This window comes from Rutilus rutilus (assembly GCF_951802725.1).
Source record: "Rutilus rutilus genome assembly, chromosome: 17".
In the NCBI taxonomy this organism is placed as follows: Eukaryota; Metazoa; Chordata; class Actinopteri; order Cypriniformes; family Leuciscidae; genus Rutilus; species Rutilus rutilus.
This window is the reverse complement of record NC_140230.1, coordinates 1,980,590-2,006,199: the sequence shown is the minus strand read 5'-3', so window position 1 is coordinate 2,006,199 and position 25,610 is coordinate 1,980,590. Positions and strand designations below refer to the sequence as shown.

The window sequence follows — 25,610 nt, the reverse complement described above, 5'->3', positions numbered from 1 at the left end:
GCGCCAGACGCTCTATTCGCGTTTGGTGTGAACGCAGCATGGGTGACGGCGAGAGAGAGAAAGAATGCCTGGCCATTAGTTGTGGCCATTAGTTGATTTACTTGTTTTTGTGTAGGTAATACGTTGTCAAATATGTTTAAACTTAAATAAACTACCTATACAAGTAGTTATGTCTCTTTGTATTAAGGCGAGACACGGCAGGCAAAAACATAAATTTTTTATGCACTGGTCAGTTTTGAGATTTTGGGCTAGTTTATTCCTTCAATATGTGTTCGTTCAAGCTGCTACCGTTGAAAATATACATTAAGATGTTTATTTTATTACAATTACATGTTGTTTACCTGCGGCAGTAAGTTTCTCCCGAATTTACCAGGAATTTACCCGAGCTCCGTCTGTTTACTGAAGTCTGTCATGACCGGTGTCCTTGTAAAGCTCTGAGTCTCCTGCACAACACTATGTAACCCAAATATGGGCATTTCCTTTCTATCAGTAACCAATCGTGAATGTCCAAAGGGGGATTTAAAGTTAACGACGATTTCTCATTTAGAGCTATTTAAATCTTTAACTGCCGTTTTCTCAAAATGATTTTTTTGCATTCTCCAGTACAAACATCTCAGCCTATGTAGCACCTGTGTACACCAAACTTTCCAGTTATACACTTAGCAGTATTCTGAAGATATTTTCAGAGGGATTTGTTAATAAATCATTCCTGGCCTGATTTATGTGACATTTTAATCAAAAAAATATGGCGAAAATCATTTTTTTATGGCTATGGACAGTATATTTTGATTTCCTAGGTAATAAAAGCATATATCCTGAAATCCCTCTGAATTTTTATTTTCATCTTGTGTGTAAACAAAATGAAAAAAGAATTTTACACCTGGCTTTATCATATGTTCAGATCTATCTACCGAAAATATATGCAAAATCATGCATATTTAATGAGATAATGCCTAATTTGCATAATTAAACATACAAATTTCTAAAACTTGTAATACATTTTTTATATATACTTGTGTAAGTAATCAACTGAGGAAAGTTTCATGGTGATATCTATTATTTTAAAAATGTACCCTATTCACCTGTAGTGTCTCACCTTAATTTGTCCTGTTATTGACGTAATGCACGCGCGTCACTGACAAAATGCACAACCAGATGTTCGAATAGTTCGAATATGTGTTTTTTTAGAGGGAATATTCGAATGTAATTTTTGAGCAATTTTTGATAGCCCGACAGTGGAAACACATCAAGCATTGGTCCATGTTTAAAGGAAGGAGATATGCCTTTTTATGTTGCACTTTAAGTTGTTTTTCATTAATTATGTTAAAAAGAAGATATTATGCCTTGTGCACTTTAAGTTGGTTTTATATATTTTAATTTAATAATTTAAAAGTGTTAATAAACAAAATTTTTTTTTTTTGCTAATCCGAAAAATGATCCGATCTGTGAGTTTTTTAATCCGTTGCACCCCTACCACTAGGTGGCGACAAGTGACTGTTAAAAAATTTATCTGTAATTGAATTATTTATTCAAGAGAATGTAGAACTGTATGATGCTTCAGAAATAAAACTCAGAAAGATGTGATGAATTGAATTTGTAAATATGACTCATCTTATACATAATGTACAGTCTGTATAAGTGTATGATTTAACTTTTACCCATAGTCTAGTGTAAAAAAAAAGGAAAGAAATATATTGCAATGTCAAATCGCAATATTGTAGAAACACAATTCTTAAAAATTGCAGTACATATCGTATCCAGCCCTAGTGTGTGTGTGAGTGTGTGTGTGTGTGTGTGTGTGTGTGTGTGTGTGTGTGTGTGTGTGTGTGTGTGTGTGTGTGTGTGTGTGTGTCTGTGTGTGAGTGCGCTTAATGTATTTGTAAACATTTTAAGGAACTCTTAACCCTCTGAGGTCTGAGCTGTTTTCTGGGCCCTGGAGGTGTTCTGACATGCTCTGACATTTGTGCTTATTTCTGTTACTTGTGACATTTTCATGGCTAAAGTCTAATTACACTGTATTTAGCACAAACTCTGCTACAATAATATATCAGCAGCATGTGTGTAAAAGTTTGTAGTTTTGAGATAATGACATTTATGCGTGGTTTGTGAAAATACAAAAAAAAATTCTCACTGAAATAAGGTCATGAAACCCATACTGATTATTTCTTCACAAGACTTTTGAAAATTGTATGACGTAGCCTAGAATATTTGCTCTAAAACTATGTGAAAATCACCCTGACTGCTCATTCAGAGAAGACAATATATTGATTTAAAAAATTTACGACGTGTTTTGTGTGATAAAGCAATATGCGAAGGGACGGATCATCTCATTACTATGTAAGCTTTCCACACCTGAGAAACACAAAGACACTCCCTAATGGCCCTATTAGGAGCTTATCAGGGCCCATCATTCTGACCAATCTTGCACAAAGAATGAGGAGATTTAAAAAAGAATGGCTTTTAAAATTGTTTGGATTTATTTACAGCACAACATAATCCAAAGATACACAACAAAAAAGCACTTATTGATAACAATGATCCAAAGAAAGAGACCTTTGTGCCATTCCTAAAAACATTGTACATACCTTTCATTTCCAAGGTGTTTGATTTTCACTTTACCATGTTCATGTACAGAGACATGTACTGTGAATGTTGAAGTCAGCAGGACTCAGTGGCATCTGGGTCCTGAAAAAAAAAAAAAAGTGAACATACTGATATCAAGAGAAAGGGCTGCACGATTTTGGGAATACATTTTAGATTTTTCTGGTTAAAATTGCTTTTTAAAATTCACAGAATACACACACACACTCACACAAATGTTTCCAACAATATATTATATAATGAACACAGGTTTGTTGTGCCTTGTAGGCATAGGCTATGCACAGTGCTGCATAAAATAATAACAATATAGCAGCCTATATAAATCTTCCAAAAGATTTCAGTAACTAAGCAAGAGAAAAATATATTGATTATCATGTTACTTCAAATGTTTTTCATTCGATGATATGAAATGAGATAATAGTAAAAACATGAAGCCGTTTGGAGCGTTTTGCTTTTCCAAAATATGATACATTCAAACGCGATCGCGATCCAAAATGTGATACATTCAAACGCGATCACGCTCAAATATAAAACATTATGGTTACCATATACATATCTACGTTTGAGCAGATATCCACAAACACAGTAACAGTAAACACGGATCTAAATATTATAATATTCACCATATATCTAGCAACAGTTCAACTGCAATGTGTTTTATTTATGCAACAATAACAAACTAATATGTAAGAATTTCTTACCTTATCTTTCTTGTCTTCAAATCACATTCTTCTTCTGATGTAAAGCCAATGTAAGCTCACGACGCGTCTTTCAATCTCGACGAAAAGCAGAGACTGATGAAGTGTTTTTTTTTTGAGGTAATGAGCGCGTTCGCGTTCCATGTGGAGATTTGCATGTGAATATCTTTTGCGCGAGTAGGCGTGGTCAAATTAAAACTAATTAGGAAGCGTTTGAGAAGCTGGACATCTTGTTGGTTTTATACAAATTACTTAAACAGAGAATATTTGTTTTCAGTTTGAATCCGATCATTTAAAAGTACACACTTAAATGTTTATAAAGGTATATGGCTCATAAATGTGTGACAAGTATTCGCTGAGTTTTGTTTCAGTTTATAGACGTGCTCAAGAAAAAAAAGTTCACCGCGACGGAGAGGCAGAACGCACACCCTGTTTATTTTCTTTATTTTACAAAAGCACAATGTTTTGATTTGATTGTAAGTGAACACATACAAAAGTAGAAATATCACAGATTATTTTTTTATATTTCTTTTTTCTGTATGACCATAAATGACGGAGTAATTTAAGTTTAAAGTGCTACAATGTGAAGAAAATCCAGCAAAACGCGCGGGCGCGTTTGCCGACCTCAGAGGGTTAATATTAATGTAATTAATGTCCAATAAAGGCTGTATTAAAGCACTTAATGACATTTTCTGATTTTCCGTGACCTAATCTAAATTGAGAACTATTTATGGTTAATACGTTGTTAACAAAGCATTATCTAACTCTTTACAGAAGAGCTAATTAATAATACTTGGTTAATTACAGTGACAGTGAACAAAGAATTCGCTATTTGTATATTGTCTTTTAAAGGGGCATTCCACCCATTTGAACATTGTTTTTTATTTAAAGTGGGTCATATATGTAGTCGAAATGTAAAATAAATTTTGAATTTGGTGCCTTCGTGACCGAGGAAAGACAAAAAATAACTTCAGGACGCATTTGTATGAAAGACAACAACTCCCACAATGCACCACATTGCACAGCTCCGCAAGCCACTCCCACTAATCCAGAAAGCGCATATCTGCCTATAAGAGAAATCACTCTTCCGTCTACAAGGCTAGCTACCACCAGAGCTTGAAATTCATTTCACATTCACACAAAATGTCTAGTTAGTTGGCGAACTCATTACTCCTCGTTTGTATTTCTTTCGAAAAGGTGAATTATTGCATGGTACCTGGATGTTCAGTCAGAACATATGCGGTGCGAAACTAGGATAGTTCTCAACACAAACATCCGTGTCCTCGTCTGATTCAGAGATTTCGTCCAGGAGAAATTGTCATCGTTGAAATTCTTTGCCGCAGACGGACTCTATCTCTGTGTTCGGAGTTGCATAGTGAGATCACCGGCGCCACCAGTCCGCCCTAACTCGAACCAGTCCGGGCTCCTCGTCTGCGGCAGGCAGGTCTTCTGCCTCGGGGGCTCTTCGCTATAATGCGGCTTGTAAAGGTAGCCACAAACACCTGATTCAAGCATCAGACTTCCGAAATCCTCTTCTTCTATATCATATTGAGCACTCTCCTCCGCTATTGTCATAACTTTACATCTGTCTCCACAGCGCCTGTTAGCTTAGCTTCAAACAAGATGGAGGATATTGCTTTCAGTTTCAGAGAGTAAAGTCCCACCCACTGATCTGTAATAGGTCTGTAGCGTGAGCGGGTCCCGCCCCCTGGGAAAGATGAGGAACTAGTGCTTGTAGTCTCAACAGAAATCCCCCCCTCTTACACTTCCTCCTACAATGACACAAAATGACGATTTTTGCGTCATTGTAGGAGGAAGTGTAAAAGGTAAATAACGTATTTCTCCCGTCTCAGGGGAAAATGAGAGAGTGTTGCACGACCATTCAATAGTATGACTGGGTTTCTAACAATGCAAAGCTTAATGCAAATGGGTGGAGTGTCCCTTTAATATATTAACTACAGCTTATATACTATTAAATACTATTCATTAACTATAAACTAATAGTTTTAAATGATTTATAAGCGCTGTGTTACTGTATACTTGTGATAAAGTGTTACCATTTTTTCAAACTGGTCGCATTAAATGTAATTGTTCCTTTTGTAAGTGATTCTTCTTTTTCAAAAATAACACAAAATAAACAAAGTAAAGATGAATTTGACTGATAGCATTTTTTTAAATTTTTTTTTTCATGATTTCCATAGATATGGTGATATTTTGTTATCATGTGTTATTTTGGCCATGATAATCATGTAGTGATAAATCTGATATGGTGACAGCCCTGTTTCAGGTGAAACACACACCACTTCCCTCTTTTCAGCTGCACACACACATTTTGAGGCAATGCTCACGCTTTTACACGGGTCTGTTTGCACAAGCATTACAAAAATTCGTCTGGTTTATTTAACTGTTAGTTTTACTTTCTTTTGGGAGATAATAATATAGTAAGATGTAAATGTTCCTCTTCAGGGAGACTCCTCACCGCTGCCTTCTACCGCCGGCAGGATCTGACGGCTCAAGCTGGAATCTGTCGCTGAACCACCGGATGGGGCTTACACCAAAGATATACTGTATACACTAACTACTGTACATATTAATCCTTATTCACTCCGAGTCTTTATGGTAGAGATGATCTTACCCCAGTATCTCCAGTTTACAGTGAGGATTCGCCAGTCCAGCAGAGAACAGCTTCACTCCTGAGTCTCCTAGTTTATTCTTAGACAGACTCAGATCTCTCAGGTGTGAGGGGTTTGATCTCAGAGCTGAAGCCAGAGCAGCACAACCTTCATCTGTCACACCACACCTTATCAACCTGTAGAGAACAATGACACACATTAAGCCTATATCCAGAGATAAACATGACAAAAAATAAATAACATAATGCTGCCAATATGAAATATATACAAATATTCATTAGAAAAAAGTTGTTAAATTACATCAGTTAGGATAAGGGGATTCAATATACAGTTTGTACAGTATAAAAATCATTATTTCTATGGAAAACCCCCATAAAACATGGAAACCCAATGTGTGTGATTGTGTGTGTGTGTAATTAATGTATTTGTAAACATTTTAAGAAACTTTTTTGGTTCACGATTTTAAAATAGATTTTTTATTATTATTCCAGAATCAATATTGATTCAAATTAAATTGCTTTAGTTTTGTCCTTGCTTATAGATGAGGTTGACAGAAGTTAGCCACTTTTGTTCCAACTGAGGATGAAATGTGTCGTTATCTATGAGTGTCGTAATATACATTTCAAGTGGACGAAATTTTCCGGTTCCGGTTCCCATTCAATAAAATTATTAAAACAACGAATAAAACATATCAGTAAGGGGAAAATGCACAATCATTTGTGTGTTTATTTCTTATACTTGTCAAATGAGTTTAACAGACTGGTAATGTCAACAAATTAGCAACTTTTGCAAAAATAATTTTTCTGACGGAAAATAAACATTTCTGCATTCTCTTGGAGAATTTGGGACCTATCCTATAGCTTACAGTATCTCCAGCAGTGGAGAATAACGTCTCAGAAAGGGTAGAATATGCTTGAACACACATGTAAGATCCAGACAGGTGAAACATACTATTTTTAAAATCGGTTTGAATGATTGATTCATAAAGACTTCACTTGTTTCACTACTGGATGAATCAGCGCTCTATCAGTTAATAAACCTCTCTCTGCTTATGTCTATGATGCGGTGAGTCCCGCAGGCACTGGGCTAACTTTACTCCGCCGCGGTGCGACCCGACTGGTGTAAAGTAGTCCGAGTCTAAACACTTAATACAGGCTTACCGTAGTGATTCAGGATAAGACAAAAACAGGCATTCATGATGTACTCGCTCATTATATTCATTTTGTAAATTCTGAACATAAAAAGGTTACAGACTGCAGCTTTAACAGTCGGGATGTTTTGAAGAATCAGATGTAATCGATACACTCGTTATTTGAAGCGACTTTCAAAAGCTGATTTACTTTGTTTTGGTTGCTACCGTAGACATCAGTGTTTATACTCAAACTATAAACTTTTATCTCAGTACTTCGGTGATCATTTGAATATTTGTAACACAGAAATATCGATACTGTGTGGTTGAAAAGACTGTAAAAGTAAAGCTGTTTCATATCGACATGTTGAACTGAATTGAATTGAACTGAATGTTCCGGTGTGAAGTTTTTGTCATTTAGGAATAAGATCGCATGGGTGATTGAATCGAGATCGAGATTGTTTAACCCTCTGGGGTCGACAAAAGCGCCAGCGCGTTTTGCTGGATTTTCTTCACATTGTAGCACTTTAAACTTAAATTTCTCCGTCATTTATGGTCATACAGAAAAAAGAAATATGAAAAAAGAATCTGTGATATTTCTACTTTTGTATGTGTCCACTTACAATCGAATCAAAACATTGTGCTTTTGTAAAATAAAGAAAATAAACAGGGTGTGCTTTCTGCCTCTCCGTCGCAGTGAACTTTTTTTTCTTGAGCACGTCTATAAATTGAAACAAAACTCAGCGAATACTTGTCACACATTTATGAGCCATATACCTTTATAAACATTTAAGTGTGTACTTTTAAATGATCGGATTCAAACTGAAAACAAATATTCTCTGTTTAAGTAATTTGTATAAAACCAACAAGATGTCCAGCTTCTCACGCGCTTGCTCATTATTTTTGAGCCCACGCGTGCAAAAGAGATTCACATGCATTCACATCTCCACATGGAACGCGAACGCGCTCATTACCTCAAAAATAAAGCACCAAAAAACTTCACAAGTCTCTGCTTTTCATCGAGTTTGAAAGATGTACCGTGAGCTTACATTGGATTTACCCTTAGAAGAAGAAGAAGAAGAACGCGATTTGAAGACAAGAAAGATGTAAGGTAAGAAATTCTTACTTATTAGTCACATTGCAGTTGAACTGTTGCTAGATATATGGTGAATATTATAATATTTAGACCCATGTTTACTGTTACTGTGTTTGTGGATATCTGCTCAAACGTAGATATGTATAATATGGTAACCATAATGTTTCATATTTTGGAGCATGCTGTGTGTTTGAATGTATCATATTTTGGAGCGCGATCGCGTTTGAAAAGCAAAACGCACCAAACAAAGGCTTCATGTTTTTACTATTATCTCATTTCATATCATCATAACGAATGGAAACATTTGAAGTAACATATGATAATCAATATATTTTTCTCTCGCGTAATTGTTACTGAAGTCAGTTGTTACTGAAGTCAGACCTTAGTTTCAGTAGTCATGTCAAAGCAATAACTAAATCAGCATACTATCATCTGAAAAATATTGCAAGAATTAGATGCTTTGTTTCCAGACAAGACTTAGAGAAACTTGTGCATGCTTTCATCACCAGCAGGGTGGATTATTGTAATGGACTCCTCACTGGCCTTCCCAAAAAGACCATAAGACAGTTGCAGCTCATACAGAACGCTGCCGCCAGGATTCTGAGCAGAACCAGAAAATATGAACACATCACACCAGTCCTCAGGTCTTTACACTGGCTCCCAGTTACATTTAGGATTGATTTGAAAGTATTATTACTGGTATATAAATCATTCAATGGCCTAGGACCTCAATACATTGCAGATATGCTCACTGAATATAAACCCAACAGATCACTCAGATCACTAGGATCATATCAGCTAGAAATACCAAGGGTTCACTCTAAGCATGGCGAGTCCGCTTTTAGCTATTATGCCAGCCGCAGCTGGAACCAGCTTCCAGAGGAGATCAGATGTGCTCCTACAGTAGTCACATTCAAATCCAAGCTCAAAACACTTCTGTTTAGCTATGCATTTACTGAATGAGCACTGTGCCAATGTTCGTCCGACTGTTTGTACTGTGTTTTTTTTTATTTTTCTAAACTGTTTTAATTATTCTTATTTCTTTTATTATTTTAATTTATTCTATGTAAAGCACTTTGAATTGCCATTGTGTATGAAATGTGCTATATAAATAAACTTACCTTGCCTTGCCTTGCCTTGCCTTGAAATCTTTTGGAAGATTTATATGCTGCTATAGGTTATTGTTATTATTATTTTATGCAGTACTGTGTATAGCCTATGCTTACAGGGCACAACAAACCTGGTGTTCATTATTTTATATATTGTTGGAAACATTTGTGTGTGTGTGTATTCTGTGAATTTTAAAAGCAATTTTAACCAGAAAAATCTAAATCAGTATGTTCACTTTTTTTTCTTTCAGGGACCAGATGCCACTGAGTCCTGCTGACTTCAACATTCACATGAGTCTCTGTATATGAACATGGTAAAGTGAAAATCAAACACCTTGGAAATGAAAGGTATGTACAATGTTTTTAGGAATGGCACAAAGGTCTCTGTCTTTGGATCATTGTTTTCAATAGTGTGTTTTTTTGTCATTTGTTGTGTATATTTGGATTATGTTGTGTTGTAAATAAATCCAAACAATCAAAAAGCCATTATTTTTTAAATCTCCTCATTCTTTGTGCAAGGTTGCTCAGAATGATAGGGCCTGATAGCTCCTAAAATAGGCCCATTAGAGGAGGGTCTTTGTCTTTCTCAGGTCTGAAAAGCCTACATATTAATGAGGTGATCACGCCCCTTCGCATAAAGCTTTCTCACACAAAACACGTCTTAGAAATTTTAAATCAATATATTGTCTTCTCTGAATGAGCAGTCAGGATGATTTTCACATAGTTTTGGAGCAAATATTCTAGGCTACGTGATACAATTTTCAAAAGTCTTGTGAAGAAATAATCAGTAGGGGTTTCATGACCTTATTTCAGTGACAATTTTTTTTTGTATCACAAACCATGCATAAATGTCATTATCTCAAAACTACAAACTTTTACATACATGCTGCTGATATATTATTGTAGCAGAGTTTGTGCTGAATACAGTGTAATCAGACTTTAGCCATGAAAATGTCACAAGTAACAGAAATAAGCACAAATGTCAGAGCATGTCAGAACACCTCCAGGGCCCAGAAAACAGCTCAGACCCCATAGGGTTAAAGTAAAGGGTGTTAAATGTATATCTCAATGTCAATGTGTCAGAGATGTGAAGTACAAATACTTCATTACTCAGGTAGATCTTTCAGATATTTTTACTTTACTAATTATTTTTGTGCAGACTTTACTTTTACTCCTTACATTTTTAACACAAATATCGGTACTTTCCACAAGACGACTCAACAGATTCGGCGGCATTCATTCACGGCAAATCATTGCAGCTTGATGGCGGTAACGTTAGCACATAGTAGTATGGACGTCGGCGACATTGAAAATGAAGAAAACGGAGATCCCAGAGATTCGGCAGACAAGCAGCAAGACATTCCCAATCATCCTTTGAGGAATACATTTGATCACTTGCTGTCTCTCTCTGCCTGTCCATCCCAGACACACACACACACACACATACGTTTTCTCACTCACTCACTGTCCTACACACAATTACATTACACGTTACACTATACAGAAGGTGTGTATAACCTAGTTGCTCCAGAATTCTTGAAGGGATTCAGGACAAATCCATGCACATCTACAGATTTGAGGGCACACATCACTTGCCATTTTTCTTTTGCTGGATGTCTATTGTCTATTTGCATATCAATAAAGATTTTTTTTAATACAATGCACATTGAATTTGTAATTTCTCCTACTTTTATAGCACTTCAATCGTAAAAAATGTGAGCCTGACATATTACATTCATTCTCATTAGCACTCCATGTTCAAAGATTTACTAGCTGTCAGTTCATTTCTTATACGCTGCTGCCATCTAGTGGTTGTTAGTTGTAACTCTAAAAGTGGAGCTTCTTAATTAATGTCTGTTTAGTAATTCATATTTTATCCTTTATTTATATGTAATGTTTTAGGCCTATTGGCAGATATCCGTTTAAAATGTAGGCAATGGCATATAAAGAACCTTTTCTCCATATCCACTTCAGTTTCTCAGCTTGCACTCAGTAACATTTGTGTGGTCCAGGTAGCTTTGCTTAAAAAATGGTTGTCATTCGCAAGGCTACTTTTACTTTTTAATTTTAATTTAAAGTAAATTTCCAAAATTTGCCTGTACTTTGTTACTTTTACTTGAGTAAAGAAGTTAAATCAGTACTTCTACTTTTACCAGAGTATTTTTTAACACAAGTATCTGTACTTCTACTTGAGTACGGGAAGTGAGTACTTTTGCCATCTCTGCAAAGTGTGTTTTCAGTGTGACTATCAGCACTGCAGAATCACCTTAATGAGGAGCAGCTCATGTGTTCAATCATTTACAGATCAAACACATGAACTCACAGCGGCAGGAGAAATATACCAAATGCTTTAAAAATATGAATTCTCTAACTTCATATGAACAGACGAAAAAAATAATTTGATGAATTCGATTGTGTTGTTTTAAAAGCTTTGCTTGTAATTAATAAAATAATAGTTATTTCATTTTATGCCATTTTGATTATGATACTTTATGAATTCACAGTGACAGTTTCATGTGAGAGTAACGTATGATCTTACCACAGTCTCTCCAGTTTACAGTGAGGATTCTCCAGTACAGCAGAGAACAGCTTCACTCCTGAGTCTCCTAGATTATTATATGACAGATCCAGTTTTCTCAGGTGTGAGGGGTTTGATCTCAGAGCTGAAGCCAGAGCAGCACAACCTTCATCTGTGACATCACAATCCCTCAACCTGTAGAGAACAATGACACACTCTTCACTCTCTCAGATCAAAACAGAAATATTTGCTTTTCTTGATTGTGTTTATAATTTGTGCAATATCTCTTGTTTTAAACAATGAATTCAATATATCAGTAAATTTAACTGTTATTCTAATAGATTATGTTTCTATGTGAGGGAGAAAGATTATATGAAACTGATCAAATGAAACGCATTGAAAACATCTGTTTTTTTTTCCACAAAATATAAATGTAGTAACATTTAAATTAAATTTGAATTAATATAAAAAAAGTCTACATATAAATGTTTATATACATACATTATAAATGCATATATTTGAATATAAATTTCTCACACATATCATAAAAAAACTTTTAAGTAGATCACAAATCGAGTCAGATAGGTGGAGGGTTTAAAAGCTGAAGTGTGACTCATATTTTTTGTTAAACCATTAATTTATAATGTTTAAGTAAGAACTGTTATAATGTTTTTAACAGTGATGCTTGTTCTCAGTGTTACTTACCGAGCGAATCTAGTTGCTGTAACCACAGGCATCAGCTTCTGGAGAACTTCATTTGCAGTGTTTTGTGTGACACTAGGAAATAAAAAAAATTAAAAAAGTTAATTATTCATGCTAATAATAATAATAATAATAATAATTAATATCATATGTAAATAATACATTATACCTTCCTAAAAAACAAATTATTTTATAATGAAACACTGCTTTTTTATAATGAAAAAAGTCGTTTTGTACCTGCATCAGCAAATTATTCGTAGAAATTAAGCACACGAGTTTGTTTGCTTGTTACTTATTTACGAAAATGTGAATCATTGTCCATTATTTTGCCAGAAACTGGTGATAAAGAAAAATGATGATGAGACATTAATCTAATTTATTTTCTCAATACTTCTCTTGTGGCCCCTAGTGAAAAAATGTGTATTTTCATGAATCAAGAAGTGTTTTGTGTTCAACAAGTTGTCTTTGAAATGAGAAGTAAGCTAATCTAATCTTTTATCCTCACAGTGCGTCAGTTATGCGTTGATGCGCTATGAAATTATTGTGGGGCAAATGAACTGTAATATTAATGATAAAAGTAGCCTAATAACAATAACAACAGTAATGTAATATGCCCTGTGTGCCCGTCCGCTACGCCACTGTGAAGAGCTAAACGCCACCAGGAATGGCATCAAGGCCATTAACTGTTTCATCAAGTTTACTTTGGCGTCTGCGTGACGTGATTCTCATCATCAGGAGGATCCACTTGCAGCCCAATTTTAGTGATGGCACAAACGGTGCGCACACAACGCTCAAATGAGTTTACTTTGAAAGGCTTGCGCACTCAACTGTAAATGAAGTTACACGGGTCCTTCTGAGGCTTGTAGACTCGAGTCCTCAGCATTAAACACTAGCATGAGATGCTCTAGTAAGTGTGCATGGCTACGTCACACATGTTATAGGTGTGATTGGCAAAGGACAAAAAAGTAGGAAAATATACGGCGCACCTACCATGACCCCCCCCCCCAACACACACACACACACACACACACACACAGTGACATAATTTATATACATTTAATGAAATACAGTCCTATATATTATATTATATTATATTATATTATATTATATAATGTCCTATAATGGTAATGCCATGTTGGTAGATTGCCACCTGTAGAATTTCCTTTTGTTGAAAGCCAAGATAAAAGTAAAAAGCTACTGTATTATGTTGTGTAGATCCACGAGGCAGTTCGACTTAAAGGGGTCCAAAAATTCCATTTTTGTACAAGCTAATATGATTCTTTAGGGTCTAAATTAAAAGTTTGTAATATATTTTAATTAAAAATTCTCATTAGTATTGTAAGAAAACACTAATTTTACCTGGTCAAAAACAGCTCTGTTTTCAGCACGCCGTTTAAGTGCATGTGTCTTTAAATGATAATGAGCTTTTCTCACCCCGCCCCTCTGTTCTGTGCGGACACCATTTGAAATAATAACACAATAACCTTAACGCGCTGTTCATTATAAACGTGGGATTATGAATTATATTGAGAACGTCATACATAGAAAACATGCTGTAATGTACCCTTGAGTGTAAACCTTAGACGCATTCATCGTGAAGCATGCAGCAAGGTTTGCAAATTTGCAAAGATTAATATAAATATTAATATAAAGGTTAATAAAACATTACACTCACTTCTTCTGGGGGTTCAGCAGGAACACGTTGGTACCGATCCGTTTTTTCTCGTTTGTAAAGCTGTCTGGTGTGTAATGATTCAGGCAAACATGAAGGCGTTGATCGTGGGGAATCCCCGTGAGGGAATCCCCGCGTCAATCCTTTGGGCATATCCCTTCAAAAACAAAACTCAGCCACTGCGTCTTCAACGGTTCGGATTTAGGAACATCAAAATGACTGCTCACGAGTGAGGGCGGGTCTGTGTTGAAACGCTGCTGTCAATCACCAATCGTGGGAGGGGCGTCGATTTTGTGACGTCACAAAATCGACCGGCTTGATTTCAGAGAGGGTCAAACATATAAGGAGATTTAAAGGTCATGTAAGGGGTAGACTACAGAATTTATTATACTTGTCAAAACGAAAATAGGAAACTCCACTATGTCTCTCTTTACATTTATTTTGTCCCGTTGTCGGCTTCAGCTAAGAAAAGAAAAAGTTCGCCCCACATGTCCAAAATTCTTAGCACACTTTAGATAACCTTCCACAATGAGTGCAGGCTCTTTGGTGGAGCTCTGTTTTGAATAGAGTTCCATCGTGACAAATGACTGGACTACTTGCGGAGTGACATGAAGACATGAATCAGAGGCACAAAAACCGTTGACAGCGGTGAGCGGTCATTATGTTTACCAATCCCCAAACCGTGCTTTGCGTGATTTATGAGAGCATCATTTTCAGGTTGGAAAAGCCGGATTTCCGGATTTATCCAGAAGAATCACACCCCTGACATGTTCCCGCCCCATGGTCACGCCACAAAAATACTATTAAAACCTCATTTAGGAAAAATACTTCCTATTAAATATCTTTATATTAGCTGGCTTTTTTATTAAAGATATATTCATATAATGGTATATGCACTTTTACAAGTTGATTGTACTGAAATGTGTGTTGGCAGTGCCTGTACACAACCATCATAAAATGATAAAAATCCATCCAGTGTTTTTTTGTAAATCTTCTTATATGTTTTCCCTTCTCTCAAATCAAGCCGTTCGACCTTGTGACGCCACAAAATTGACGCCCCTCCCACGATTGTTGATTGACAGCAGCGTTTCAACACAGACACAGTCAATCATAGTCCGCGCGTCATTGTTGATACGCTGGAGCACTGTCTATGAGCAGAATGGCGTCTAAGCGAGTGTGGTGTTCTGTTCTTGGGTGTAATAAGGAACACAGCATCATTTTGATGTTCCTAAATCCGAACCGCTGAAGAAGTTTTGTTTTCGAAGGGAATATTCCCCACGATCAACGTCAATGCTTTCATGTTTGCGTGAATCACATTTCACACACCAGACTGCTTTACAAACGATGGTCAGTAGGTTTTGCTAAGCTGGTTTTGCTAAGAAGCTGCTCCTGAAAAAAGGATCGGTACCAACTATTCGTGTTCCTGCTGCACCTCCAGAAGAAGAAGTGAGTGTAACGTTTTATTAACCTTTATATTAATCTTTATATTAATCTTTGCAAATCGCTTGCATGCTTCACGATGAATGCGTCTAAGGTTTACACTCAGGGTACATTACGGCATGTTTTCTTTGTACAACGTTCTCGATATAATTCACAATCCCATGTTTATAATGAACAACGCGTTATGGTTATTGTGTTACAAACGGTGTATGCACAGAACAGAGGGGCGGGGTGAGCAAAGCTCATTATCATTTAAAGACACATGCACTTAAACGGCGTGCTGAAAACAGAGCTGTTTTTGACCAGGTTTTCTTACAATACTAATAAGAATTTTTAATTAAAGTATATTACAAACTTTTAATTTAGACCCTAAAGAATCATATTAGCTTGTACAAAAATGGCATCATATGACCCCTTTAATGCAATACAGTGAATGACAGCCGTCTGTGTCTCCCAGTGTCTTACATTATTGTCAGTTTAGTGTTCAGTTTTTAATTTACACAGAAACAAAAGATAACATGTATGCCTTCATCTCCAAATACATTATCTGTGTCTTACATTTCATAATGAACTCCAATAAACTCGTTTTCCATCAGTTCTTTTACATGAATTAGAATGTGTGCAAAAGATTGTGGGAGATTGAAGAACACAAAGGATATACTTGATGCATCCTTCAAAATGAGCTGAATTAAAGACACAAAATGAAGTCTGTCTTCAAAACATCCTTCAAACTGAGACGGCCTTCAGACGCGCTTGATGACGTGGCAGTCTAGATATGCAGCCTTACTAGGACACAGCCACGGTTTGAGAAACACCCGCAAATTATGGACAAATCCCAGAAATCAATCTGTGCCCCGTGATTTAAACACCTCTGATCTCTTAGTTTCTCTTTGTTCATAATGTTTTAGACTATAATGATTGCACTCAGTGTTACTTACCGAATTCTGTGTGCAATTAAGCTCAGGTCAAACTTCTGCAGTGTCTCCTCTGAGGACAACAACACAAACACTAAAGCTGACCACTGAGACGAGGACAGTTTCACAGCACGTAATCCTCCATACGTATGAGGTTTAGCTTCGTTCACTAGAGAAAGATCACCCAGTTCATTCAGACAGTGAAACAGATTGATGTATTTATCTGGAGAGGGATTATCTCTGATCTTTTCTTTAATATAGTCAACTGTTTTCTTATTATTGTGAGAGCTGTTTGCTGTCTGTGTCTTTAGTTCTTGTAAGAGACTCTGATTAGACTTCAGTGACAGACCCAGAAGGAAACGAAGGAAAAGGTCCAGATGCCCATTTTTACTGTCTAAAGCCTCATCCACAGCTCTCTGATGGATATCAGATAGGGAAACTCTGTCTCCATTAGTTGGTTTGGGAATCTGGTCAAACACATTGGTGTTATTGTTGATAAAGGAGAGATGCACATATAGAGCTGCTAGATGTTCCTGAATGCTCAGATGAACAAAGCTGAAGACTTTCCCCTGATACAAGCCCAACTCCTTTCTGAAGATCTGAGTGCACAATCCTGAGTAAACTGATGCTTCTGTCTCATCAATGCCACACTCTCTCAGGTCTTCCTCATAGAAGATCAGGTTGCCTTTCACAAGCTGCCAATAAGCCAGTTTCCCCAGTTTGACAATCATGTCTTCTTCTTTCACTCTCTTCTCATAGTCCTTCTCATGTTTGATGTTGGTCTGAATGAGCAGGAAGTGTGTGTACATCTGAGTGAGAGTCTTGGGAATCTCTCCTCTCTTTGCTTCACTCAACATCTCCTCTAGAACAGTGGCTGAGATCCAGCAGAACACTGGGATGTGGCACATAATAGAGAGGCTCCTTGAGGACTTCAGGTGTGAGATGATCCTGTCGGCCAGACTCTGATCACTGATTCTCTTCCTGAAGTATTCCTGCTTCTGTGTGTCACTGAAGCCTCGTACCTCTGTCACTCGATGGACACACTCAGAGGGGACGATATCCGCTGCTGCTGGTCTGGAGGTGATCCAGATGAGAGCAGAGGGAAGCAGATTCCCCACAATGAGGTTCGTCAGCAGCTCATCCACTGAGGCTGATTCAGTCACATCACACAACCTCACATCGCTCTGAAAATCCAGACACAGACGACACTCATCCAGACCATCAAAGATGAACAACACTTTATACTCATCACTGGATATTTCCATTTCTTTTGTTTCAGGGAAAAAGCGATGAAGAAGATCTGAAAGACTGAGTGTTTTGTCCTTCATCAAGTTGAGCTCTCTGAAAGCAAGTGGAAATATGAGCTGGACGTCCTGATTCTCTTTCCCTTCAGCCCAGTCCAGGATGAGCTTCTGCACAGAGACTGTTTTCCCAATGCCAGCGACTCCCTTTGTCAGCACAGTTCTGATGGGTTTGTCTTGTCCAGGTAAAGGTCTAAAGATGTCACTGCATTTGATCGGTGTGTCCTCTGTTTCTGCTCTCCTAGACTGTGTCTCAATCTGTCTCACCTCATGCTCATTATTGATCTCTCCACTTCCACTCTCTGTGATGTAGAGCTCTGTGTAGATCTCATTCAGAAGTGTTGGGTTTCCCCTCTTTGACATTCCCTCATACAAACACTCAAACTTCTGTCTCAGATTTGATCTCAATGTGTTGAGGACTTCAGCAGGATTAGAGTCATTGCTGTAAGATTAAAATACCACATTATTACACTAGTCAGAGAAGTAAATAACCATAAATTACAAAACTATTTATGGGACACAAAACATCATTAGGTTTCTGAAATGTGTTAATCATTAATCATGTGTTTGAGTGATTTGTGATGTGAATTTCAGCACCTAAAATTAAACAACAACAGCAAAAAATCCTACATTTTACCTGAAACCAGGATACATGCTTTCATTAAAAAAAAATTAAATAATAGATATCACCATGAAACTTCCTGAGTTGATTACTTATACAAGCATATAAAAAAAAGTATTTTAAGATTTAGAAATTTGTATGTTTAATTATGCAAATTAGGCATTATCTCTTTAAATATGCACAATTTTGCATATATTTTCAGTAAATAGATCTGAACATATGATAAAGCCAGGTTCAAAATTTTTGTTTACACACAAGATGAAAAAAAAAATAAAAAATCAGAGGGATTTCAGGATATATGCTTTCATTACCTAGGAAATCAAAAATATTGTGTCCATAGCCTTAAAAAAAATCGCTTTTCGCCATATTTTTTTTAATTAAAATGTCACATAAATCAGGCCAGGAATGATTTATTTATAAATCCCTAGGAAAATATCTTCAGAATACTGCTAAGTGTATAACTGGAAAGTTTGGTGTACACAGGTGCGACATAGGCTGAGATGTTTCTACTGGAGAGCGACAAAAAAATAATTTTGAGAAAACGGCAGTTAAAGATTTAAATAGCTCTAAATGAGATTTCGTCGTTAGCTTTAAATCCCCCTTTGGACATTCACGATTGGTTACTGATAGAAAGGAAATGCCCATATTTGGGTTGCATAGCGTTGTGCAGGAGACTCAGAGCTTTACAAGGACACCGGTCATGACAGACTTCAGTAAACAGACGGAGCTCGGCGTGTCGCGCTGGAATGCTAACTTCCTGGTAAATTCGGGAGAAACTTACTGCCGCAAGTAAACAAAATGCAATAAAATAAACATCAACAATAAAATAAACTTAATGTATATTTTCAACGTTTTCTTTATAGCAGCTTGAAAGAACACATATTGAAGGAGTAAACTAGCCCAAAATCTCAAAACTGACCAATGCATGAAAAATCGATGTTTTTGCTTGCCGGGTCTCGCCTTAACTGGTCTGGATGGAAGGTTTGACCTTAAATCATAATGAAGAGGGTAAAGAATCAGACACACTGATATTGATGTTATTGTGTCATTAACTGAGTAACAGACCAACAGCTTTTGTATGGAGCTAGAATTGTGTCTTTATTACATGCGAGAAAATAAATGATCTGAGAGAGAAAAAAAAGTTTGAGAGAAAAAGTTATCACACTGATAGCAAAAAAGCATTTCATGAGAGAAAAAAGAATATTTGAGAGAAAAAGTTTTCATACCAATAGCAAAAAATAATAATATTTGAGACTATACAAAGTTTTGAGAGAAAGTATTCTCATAGAACACAAAAAATATACATTTGAAATTTTTTAAATTATTTCTGAGAAAAAAACTCTCAAATATATATTTTTTGCTATCAGTGTGAAAACATTTTCTCAAAAAAAAAAAAAAAAGTGTTTCTCTCAAAACGCTTTTCTTTGCTCTTGATGCAATTTCTTGCTCTCGTGTCAGGATTTTGCTTTTGCTGTGAAAATTGTGTCAATTGGGCCACGTTCCTATTGGCCAGTCGGGTGAGCATCGTCTTGTCTTGGGAGTCGAACTGAATCATTACACCATTGTTCGGTTCACCGGCATAGATTCCGCCTCTGCCTTAGTTGAGCACGGACACTCCAATGTTTGGGTAAGATGATGACACACACAACTCGATGGGTAGCTGGCTGAGCAAGTTCAGCATCACTGAAGATTAAACATAAAAAAATAGCACTCATATTCATGAATAAATGTGTATTATATTATTAGCTTACTAATCGCTAATTAGCCATCATGCTAGGTAAACTTGCAAACTCACCTGGTTTATACTATTTTTAAATCAAATGCCAAATGAATGTTTTGATTTAGATAGTTTCACTCCTTATTTAGTGAGTAGTGAGCTAGTTTCTACCTTTGCACTTGCTAGCCTCATAGCACCTGAAGAGTAACTGCTTGTTCATCATATACAACCTCCTGTACAACTTTCAACTAACGTTAGTATGCATGGAAGGTGGCAACCCTATAGCTAGCTAACGTTAGACAGTGATTGATATACCGTTTGAAAGTGTCCCACCTAGTTTTGTTTAAAATAGTCTTTGTATTGTTGTTGCACTACACGTTTAGCTACACTGCATGTGTAGCTTGCAAACTCAGCTACACAGGGCTTATTCTAAATATTTTTTACCATCTAGCCGAGGTCTAGAGCTGACAAGGTAAATTGCAGGTCTAGGACTAACTCTTACATTAGCAACCCACGAATATGTGTGTGCCTGTACTGTCATGGTAATTATTTTTTCTTTTAAATCCCAGCATGGAAAACCGACCACAGGTAAGCCATTGAAAATGATTATCGCTGGGCGATATATCGGATGCGCATTTCGTCAGTAAAACCGGTTCCTTGATGAGTAGTAAATCGCCATCACCTGCTTTCAGATGGAGCGGTATTCACTACACAGAGCCGTAGTTCACTGACAAGCTGAGCCATATTGCATTAATTATCGCAGGCGATACGTCCGTGATAATGAAGGGAAATTGCCCCGGTTGTCAGTGAACTACGAAACTAGTGAAAACTTCACTTATAGTGAAACTATCTAAATCAAACCATTCATTTGGCATTTGATTTAAAAATAGTATAAACCAAGTGAGTTTGCAAGTTTACCTAGCATGATGGCTAATTAGTGATTAGCTTTACTAACGATTAGCAAGCTAATAATATAATACACATTCATCGAGAGCAAAGAAAAGAGTTTTGAGAGAAACACTTTTTTTTAGAGAAAATGTTTTCACACTGATAGCAAAAAATATATATTTGAGAGTTTTTTTCAAAGTATTTTGAGAGAGATTTTTCTTCTCAGAAAAAAAAAAAATGCAAATTTATATTTTTTATGTTCTATGAGAAAATACTTTCTCTCAAAACTTTTTTTAGTCTCAAATATTATTTTTTGCTATTGGTATGAAAACTTTTTCTCTCAAATATTCTTTTTTCTCTCATGAAATGCTTTTTTGCAATCAGTGTGATAACTTTTTTTCTCTCAAATTTTTTTTTTTTCTCAGATCATTTATTTTCTCGCATGTAATAAAGACACAATTCTAGCTCCATACTTTTGCAGTGTGTGAATGTATTAACAATACAATACATAGAGCTTTACACAAGAGCACAATGATGTTCATTAATAGACTGAAACTTTGAACTTTGAACTTAGAATTATTAAAGGGGGGGTGAAATGCTATTTCATGCATACTGAGTTTTTTTTTTTTGTGCCAAAAATGCTCCTTCCGGTTTGTCACAAGTTTCGGAAAGTTTTTTTCGAGTATGGGCATGTGTGACGTCAGATGGGGCGGAATTTCCTTATATGGGTCCTAAGGGCACTTCTATCGGAAGAGCGCGGGCGCGCGCGCAACCGTAGACCAGAGCAAGAGAGTGGAAAGCAGTTCGCCCATCATCAAAGCGCTGTGCTCGGCTTTAGGGAAGTCAGTTACCCCTTTTCCACCAACAAGAACCGGGTGCTGGTTCAGAGCTAGAGCTATTGCCAGTTCGGAGTTGGTTCGACTGACGAGCTTACTAAGAACCGGTTTGCGTTTCCACCGGCCAGAGAGCCACAACAGAGCTATATCTTACGTCACTGCATACGTATCATGTTGCTCAGCAACGCGCGTGCGGCAGCGCCAAACACAAACACACCAGACTTGTTCGAGTCATGCATCGGCTTCTCGCAGAACGATCAGCACATGAAATCAAAGCACTGCGAAAGCGATCAAAAAGCACAAGGAGTCGTATGATCTCCAAACACTCCCGCAGCTCTGATCGGTCCACGCTGCTCCGATGCATCTCGAACAAGGCATCAACAATAATAGACGTTGCGTTACTATGGATGCTCATGGGTTTGCGAAAATAAATCGGCATCCAAACACGGCGAATCCAACGCGTTCGTGCAGCTCGCCGTAACTTACATAGACGGATATTATAATCGAGCTGCTATTAGCTCGACTAGCTGCTATTTAAAAATGGCGGTCACAAGTTTCTCTTCAGTCTTGTTGGCCACGGTAACCCCGCCCCCAGCCTCTGACGCAAGCGGTTCTTTCTTGGCTCCGTTCTAGACCCTGCAATGATTTGGTGCTACTTAAGAACCAGTTTTACTGGTTCGGAGCTGGTGCTTTGGCGGTGGAAAAACAAAGAACCGATTTGAAACTAGGCTCTGGCTCCGAACCAGCACCAGCTCTGCCTTGGTGGAAAAGGGGTAAGTGTCACCAAAGAAGTGGGTTTTTAGTTGCCAGGGCAAGATAACCCTGCACAGATTCCCAAAGAACCCGGCGTTAAGGGAGCAGTGGATGGAGTTTGTTTTTCCAGAGCATCAACGGAGTTGTGCAAGACTGTTTGTTCCCTGCATTTCGACAATGATTGTTTTATAAACAAAGCCCAGTTAGACGCCGGATTTGCAGATCGTCTAATAATTAAGGATGGAGCAGTCCCGATGATAAAGGTTCACGGTCGTGCGTTGGAACCGCAGTCGGTGAGTAAAACTGCTTGTCTGCTTCAAATGTCTGTATCGGCGCATAAGCACAGCCCACACGGCACGCCTCCAGCCGCTCGTTTTTTCCCAGAAAGACTCGGTACAGCCTATCTTTCTTTTATAAATATAATAAAACTAAAGACTTTTTGGAGATATGAAGGATGCAGTACTACTCTATATAGGTACTCAAGATTAACATGAGATTGACTGAAAATGAGTGTTTCAACCCCCCTTTAAGTTCCAATCTAGATCATTAAACTGCTGTATATTAGTAACAATTTCATAAAAATCAAATACTATTTAGAATAACTTTTATAGACGTGATATACCTGAGATCAGGCCGTTTGTCTCCACTCTTAAACGTTATTGGATGATCCATAGACTGGTTACTCTTCATAGACACACAGCTGGACTCTGGGTTTGAGCTCTTCTGCTGTACTGAACTGGATTCAAAACTAAGTAAAATAAAAAGCAGACAGACTTATAAATGTTGTACACTTTTACTGGAATCATCTGTCTTAGGAAAGACCAGGGAGTGTTGTTACACTTTTGCTTTAACGTCTGTAACTCAGTGGTGTTTTACACTGTGTTTCAAACTTTGATTACAATTATTTTGAGAAATTAACTCACTGGTTTTTAAAATGTTAAGCATGAATAATTTTTTTTTTTAAAGCTACCAATAATATTAGGAATTATGAATTCAAAACAAACAAATTGAAATCAATTATAGAATTATAGAATGATTAAACTCAGGTGAACATAAACCACGATCACATGACTCTTCTCAAAGGCACAATGGAGGACGAAGACTCAACTGACTAAAGAGACCAATGTTTAGCTGAGCTTTAAAGATAAACCACCTTACTGTACTCTAGTAACGGTGCTCTTGCTGTGAAACATCACTGTTCTGACCAGACACTGTGAAGCTTTCAACAAATCTGAACCAGCGGTTAGAAAAATCCACTAAATGTTACACCTACTCCACTATATAAAGGTGGACAAAATCTCAGCTTACACTTACTTGATGTCATTGCTAGTATTAAGGCCCGTTCACACCAAGAACGATAACTATAAAGATAACTATAACGATAACTATATTCGCATCCACACCAACGAACGATAACGGTCTTTTCACTCTAAGCACTTGTGCGCTGCAGTTTCAAAATAGCGAAAATGGATGACCAGCTTCTGCTTTACATCGCACACAAACTGAAAAAGAAAAACAGCCACTTTTGGGTACACTATATCCTTAAAAGACGAGAGGAGTCGGGAGAATCCGTCACTCTGATTAGAGAGATATCGTCTTTTGAAGACAAATTTCATTCATACTTTGGAATGAATCAATATCAGTTTGCTGCATTTTTATATATATATAGTACCAGTCAAAAGTATAGAAACATTACTATTTTTAGTGTTTTTGAAAAGAGGTTTCTTATGCTCATCAAGCCTGCAGTTAAAAAAAAAAAAAAAAAAAGAAAAAAAAACAGTAATATTATGAAATATTATTACAATTTAAAATAATGGTTCTCTTTTTTAATATACTTTAAAATGTAATTTATTTTTGTGATGCAAAGCTGAATTTTCATCAGCAAGTACTCCAGTCTTTGGTGTCTTATGATCCTTCAGAAATAATTCTAATATGCTGATTTATGATCAATGTTGGAAACAGTTGTGCTGCTTAATATTTTTTTTATAACCTGAGATACTTTTTTCAGGATTATTTGATGAATAAAAAGTTAAAAAGAACTGTATTTATTTAGAATAGAAATCTTTTGTAACAATATACACTTCCGTTCAAAAGTTTGGGAACAATAACTATTTTTTTTTAAAGAAATTAGTACTCTAATTCAACATGGATGCGTTAAATTGATAAAAGGTGATGGTAACGATTTATATTGTTAGAAATGTTTTTATTTTGAATAAAAGCTGTTTTTATGAATAAATGCTGATAACGTTTTACTCATCAATGAATCCTGAAAAAAGTATTCCAAAAAAATATATTAAACAGCACAACTGTTTCCATCATTGATAATAACTGAGTATCAAATCATCATATTAGAATGATTTCTGAAGGATCATAAGACACCAAAGACTGGAGTACTTGCTGATGAAAATTCAGCTTTGCATCACAAAAATAAATTACATTTTAAAATATATTAAAAAAGAGAACCATTATTTTAAATTGTAATAATATTTCATAATATTACTGTTTTTTTTTTTTTTTTTTTTTTTTTTTTTTTTAACTGCAGGCTTGATGAGCATAAGAGACTTCTTTCAAAAACATTAAAAATAGTAATGTTTCCAAACTTTTGACTGGTACTGTATATATATTAGGGATGTCCCGATCAGGTTTTTTTGCCCTCGAGTCCGAGTCCGAGTCATTTGATTTTGAGTATCTGCCGATACCGAGTCCCGATCCGATACTTAATACATAAAAAAAATGTAAAAAGGATGAAAGGATGTTCCTTATTTTTTATTTAATTCACCTTATTTTAACATTCAACAACTCTGTTACAGAGCACTTCTGTGAGGTAGCTTGAACAATCAAGTAATAAATAAATTCTTCACTTTTGGACTTAAGTGCAACAGTAAATATAAAAAAAGTCTAATATATAAACAAATAGCACCTCAACTTAAAATACCGGAAGGCATGTAAACAAATAAAAAATAAAAGTGCTACAGTGTTTG

The 25,610-nt window shown here is 36.5% G+C and overlaps 1 protein-coding gene across 4 annotated transcripts in view; it reads right to left on the bottom strand.

Moving 5' to 3' along the window:
• Nucleotides 1-25,610, bottom strand: part of LOC311306994 (protein NLRC3-like) — a 63,292-nt gene that overhangs the window by 18,502 nt on the left and 19,180 nt on the right. Inside the window, exons 4-10 of one of the 4 annotated variants that reach the window (XM_084435675.1) lie at nucleotides 23,252-23,377; nucleotides 20,011-20,118; nucleotides 19,355-19,423; nucleotides 16,537-18,255; nucleotides 12,490-12,561; nucleotides 11,806-11,979; nucleotides 5,935-6,108 (exon numbers count right to left, since the gene is read on the bottom strand). In XM_084435675.1, coding sequence (XP_084291801.1) covers nucleotides 5,935-6,108; nucleotides 11,806-11,979; nucleotides 12,490-12,561; nucleotides 16,537-18,255; nucleotides 19,355-19,423; nucleotides 20,011-20,118; nucleotides 23,252-23,377 — 2,442 coding nt within the window. Of the gene's footprint in view, nucleotides 1-5,934; nucleotides 6,109-11,805; nucleotides 11,980-12,489; nucleotides 12,562-16,536; nucleotides 18,256-19,354; nucleotides 19,424-19,995; nucleotides 20,119-23,251; nucleotides 23,378-25,610 lie in introns of those variants that run through there. The other 3 variants (XM_084435678.1, XM_084435676.1, XM_084435677.1) reach the window with 3 other exon arrangements.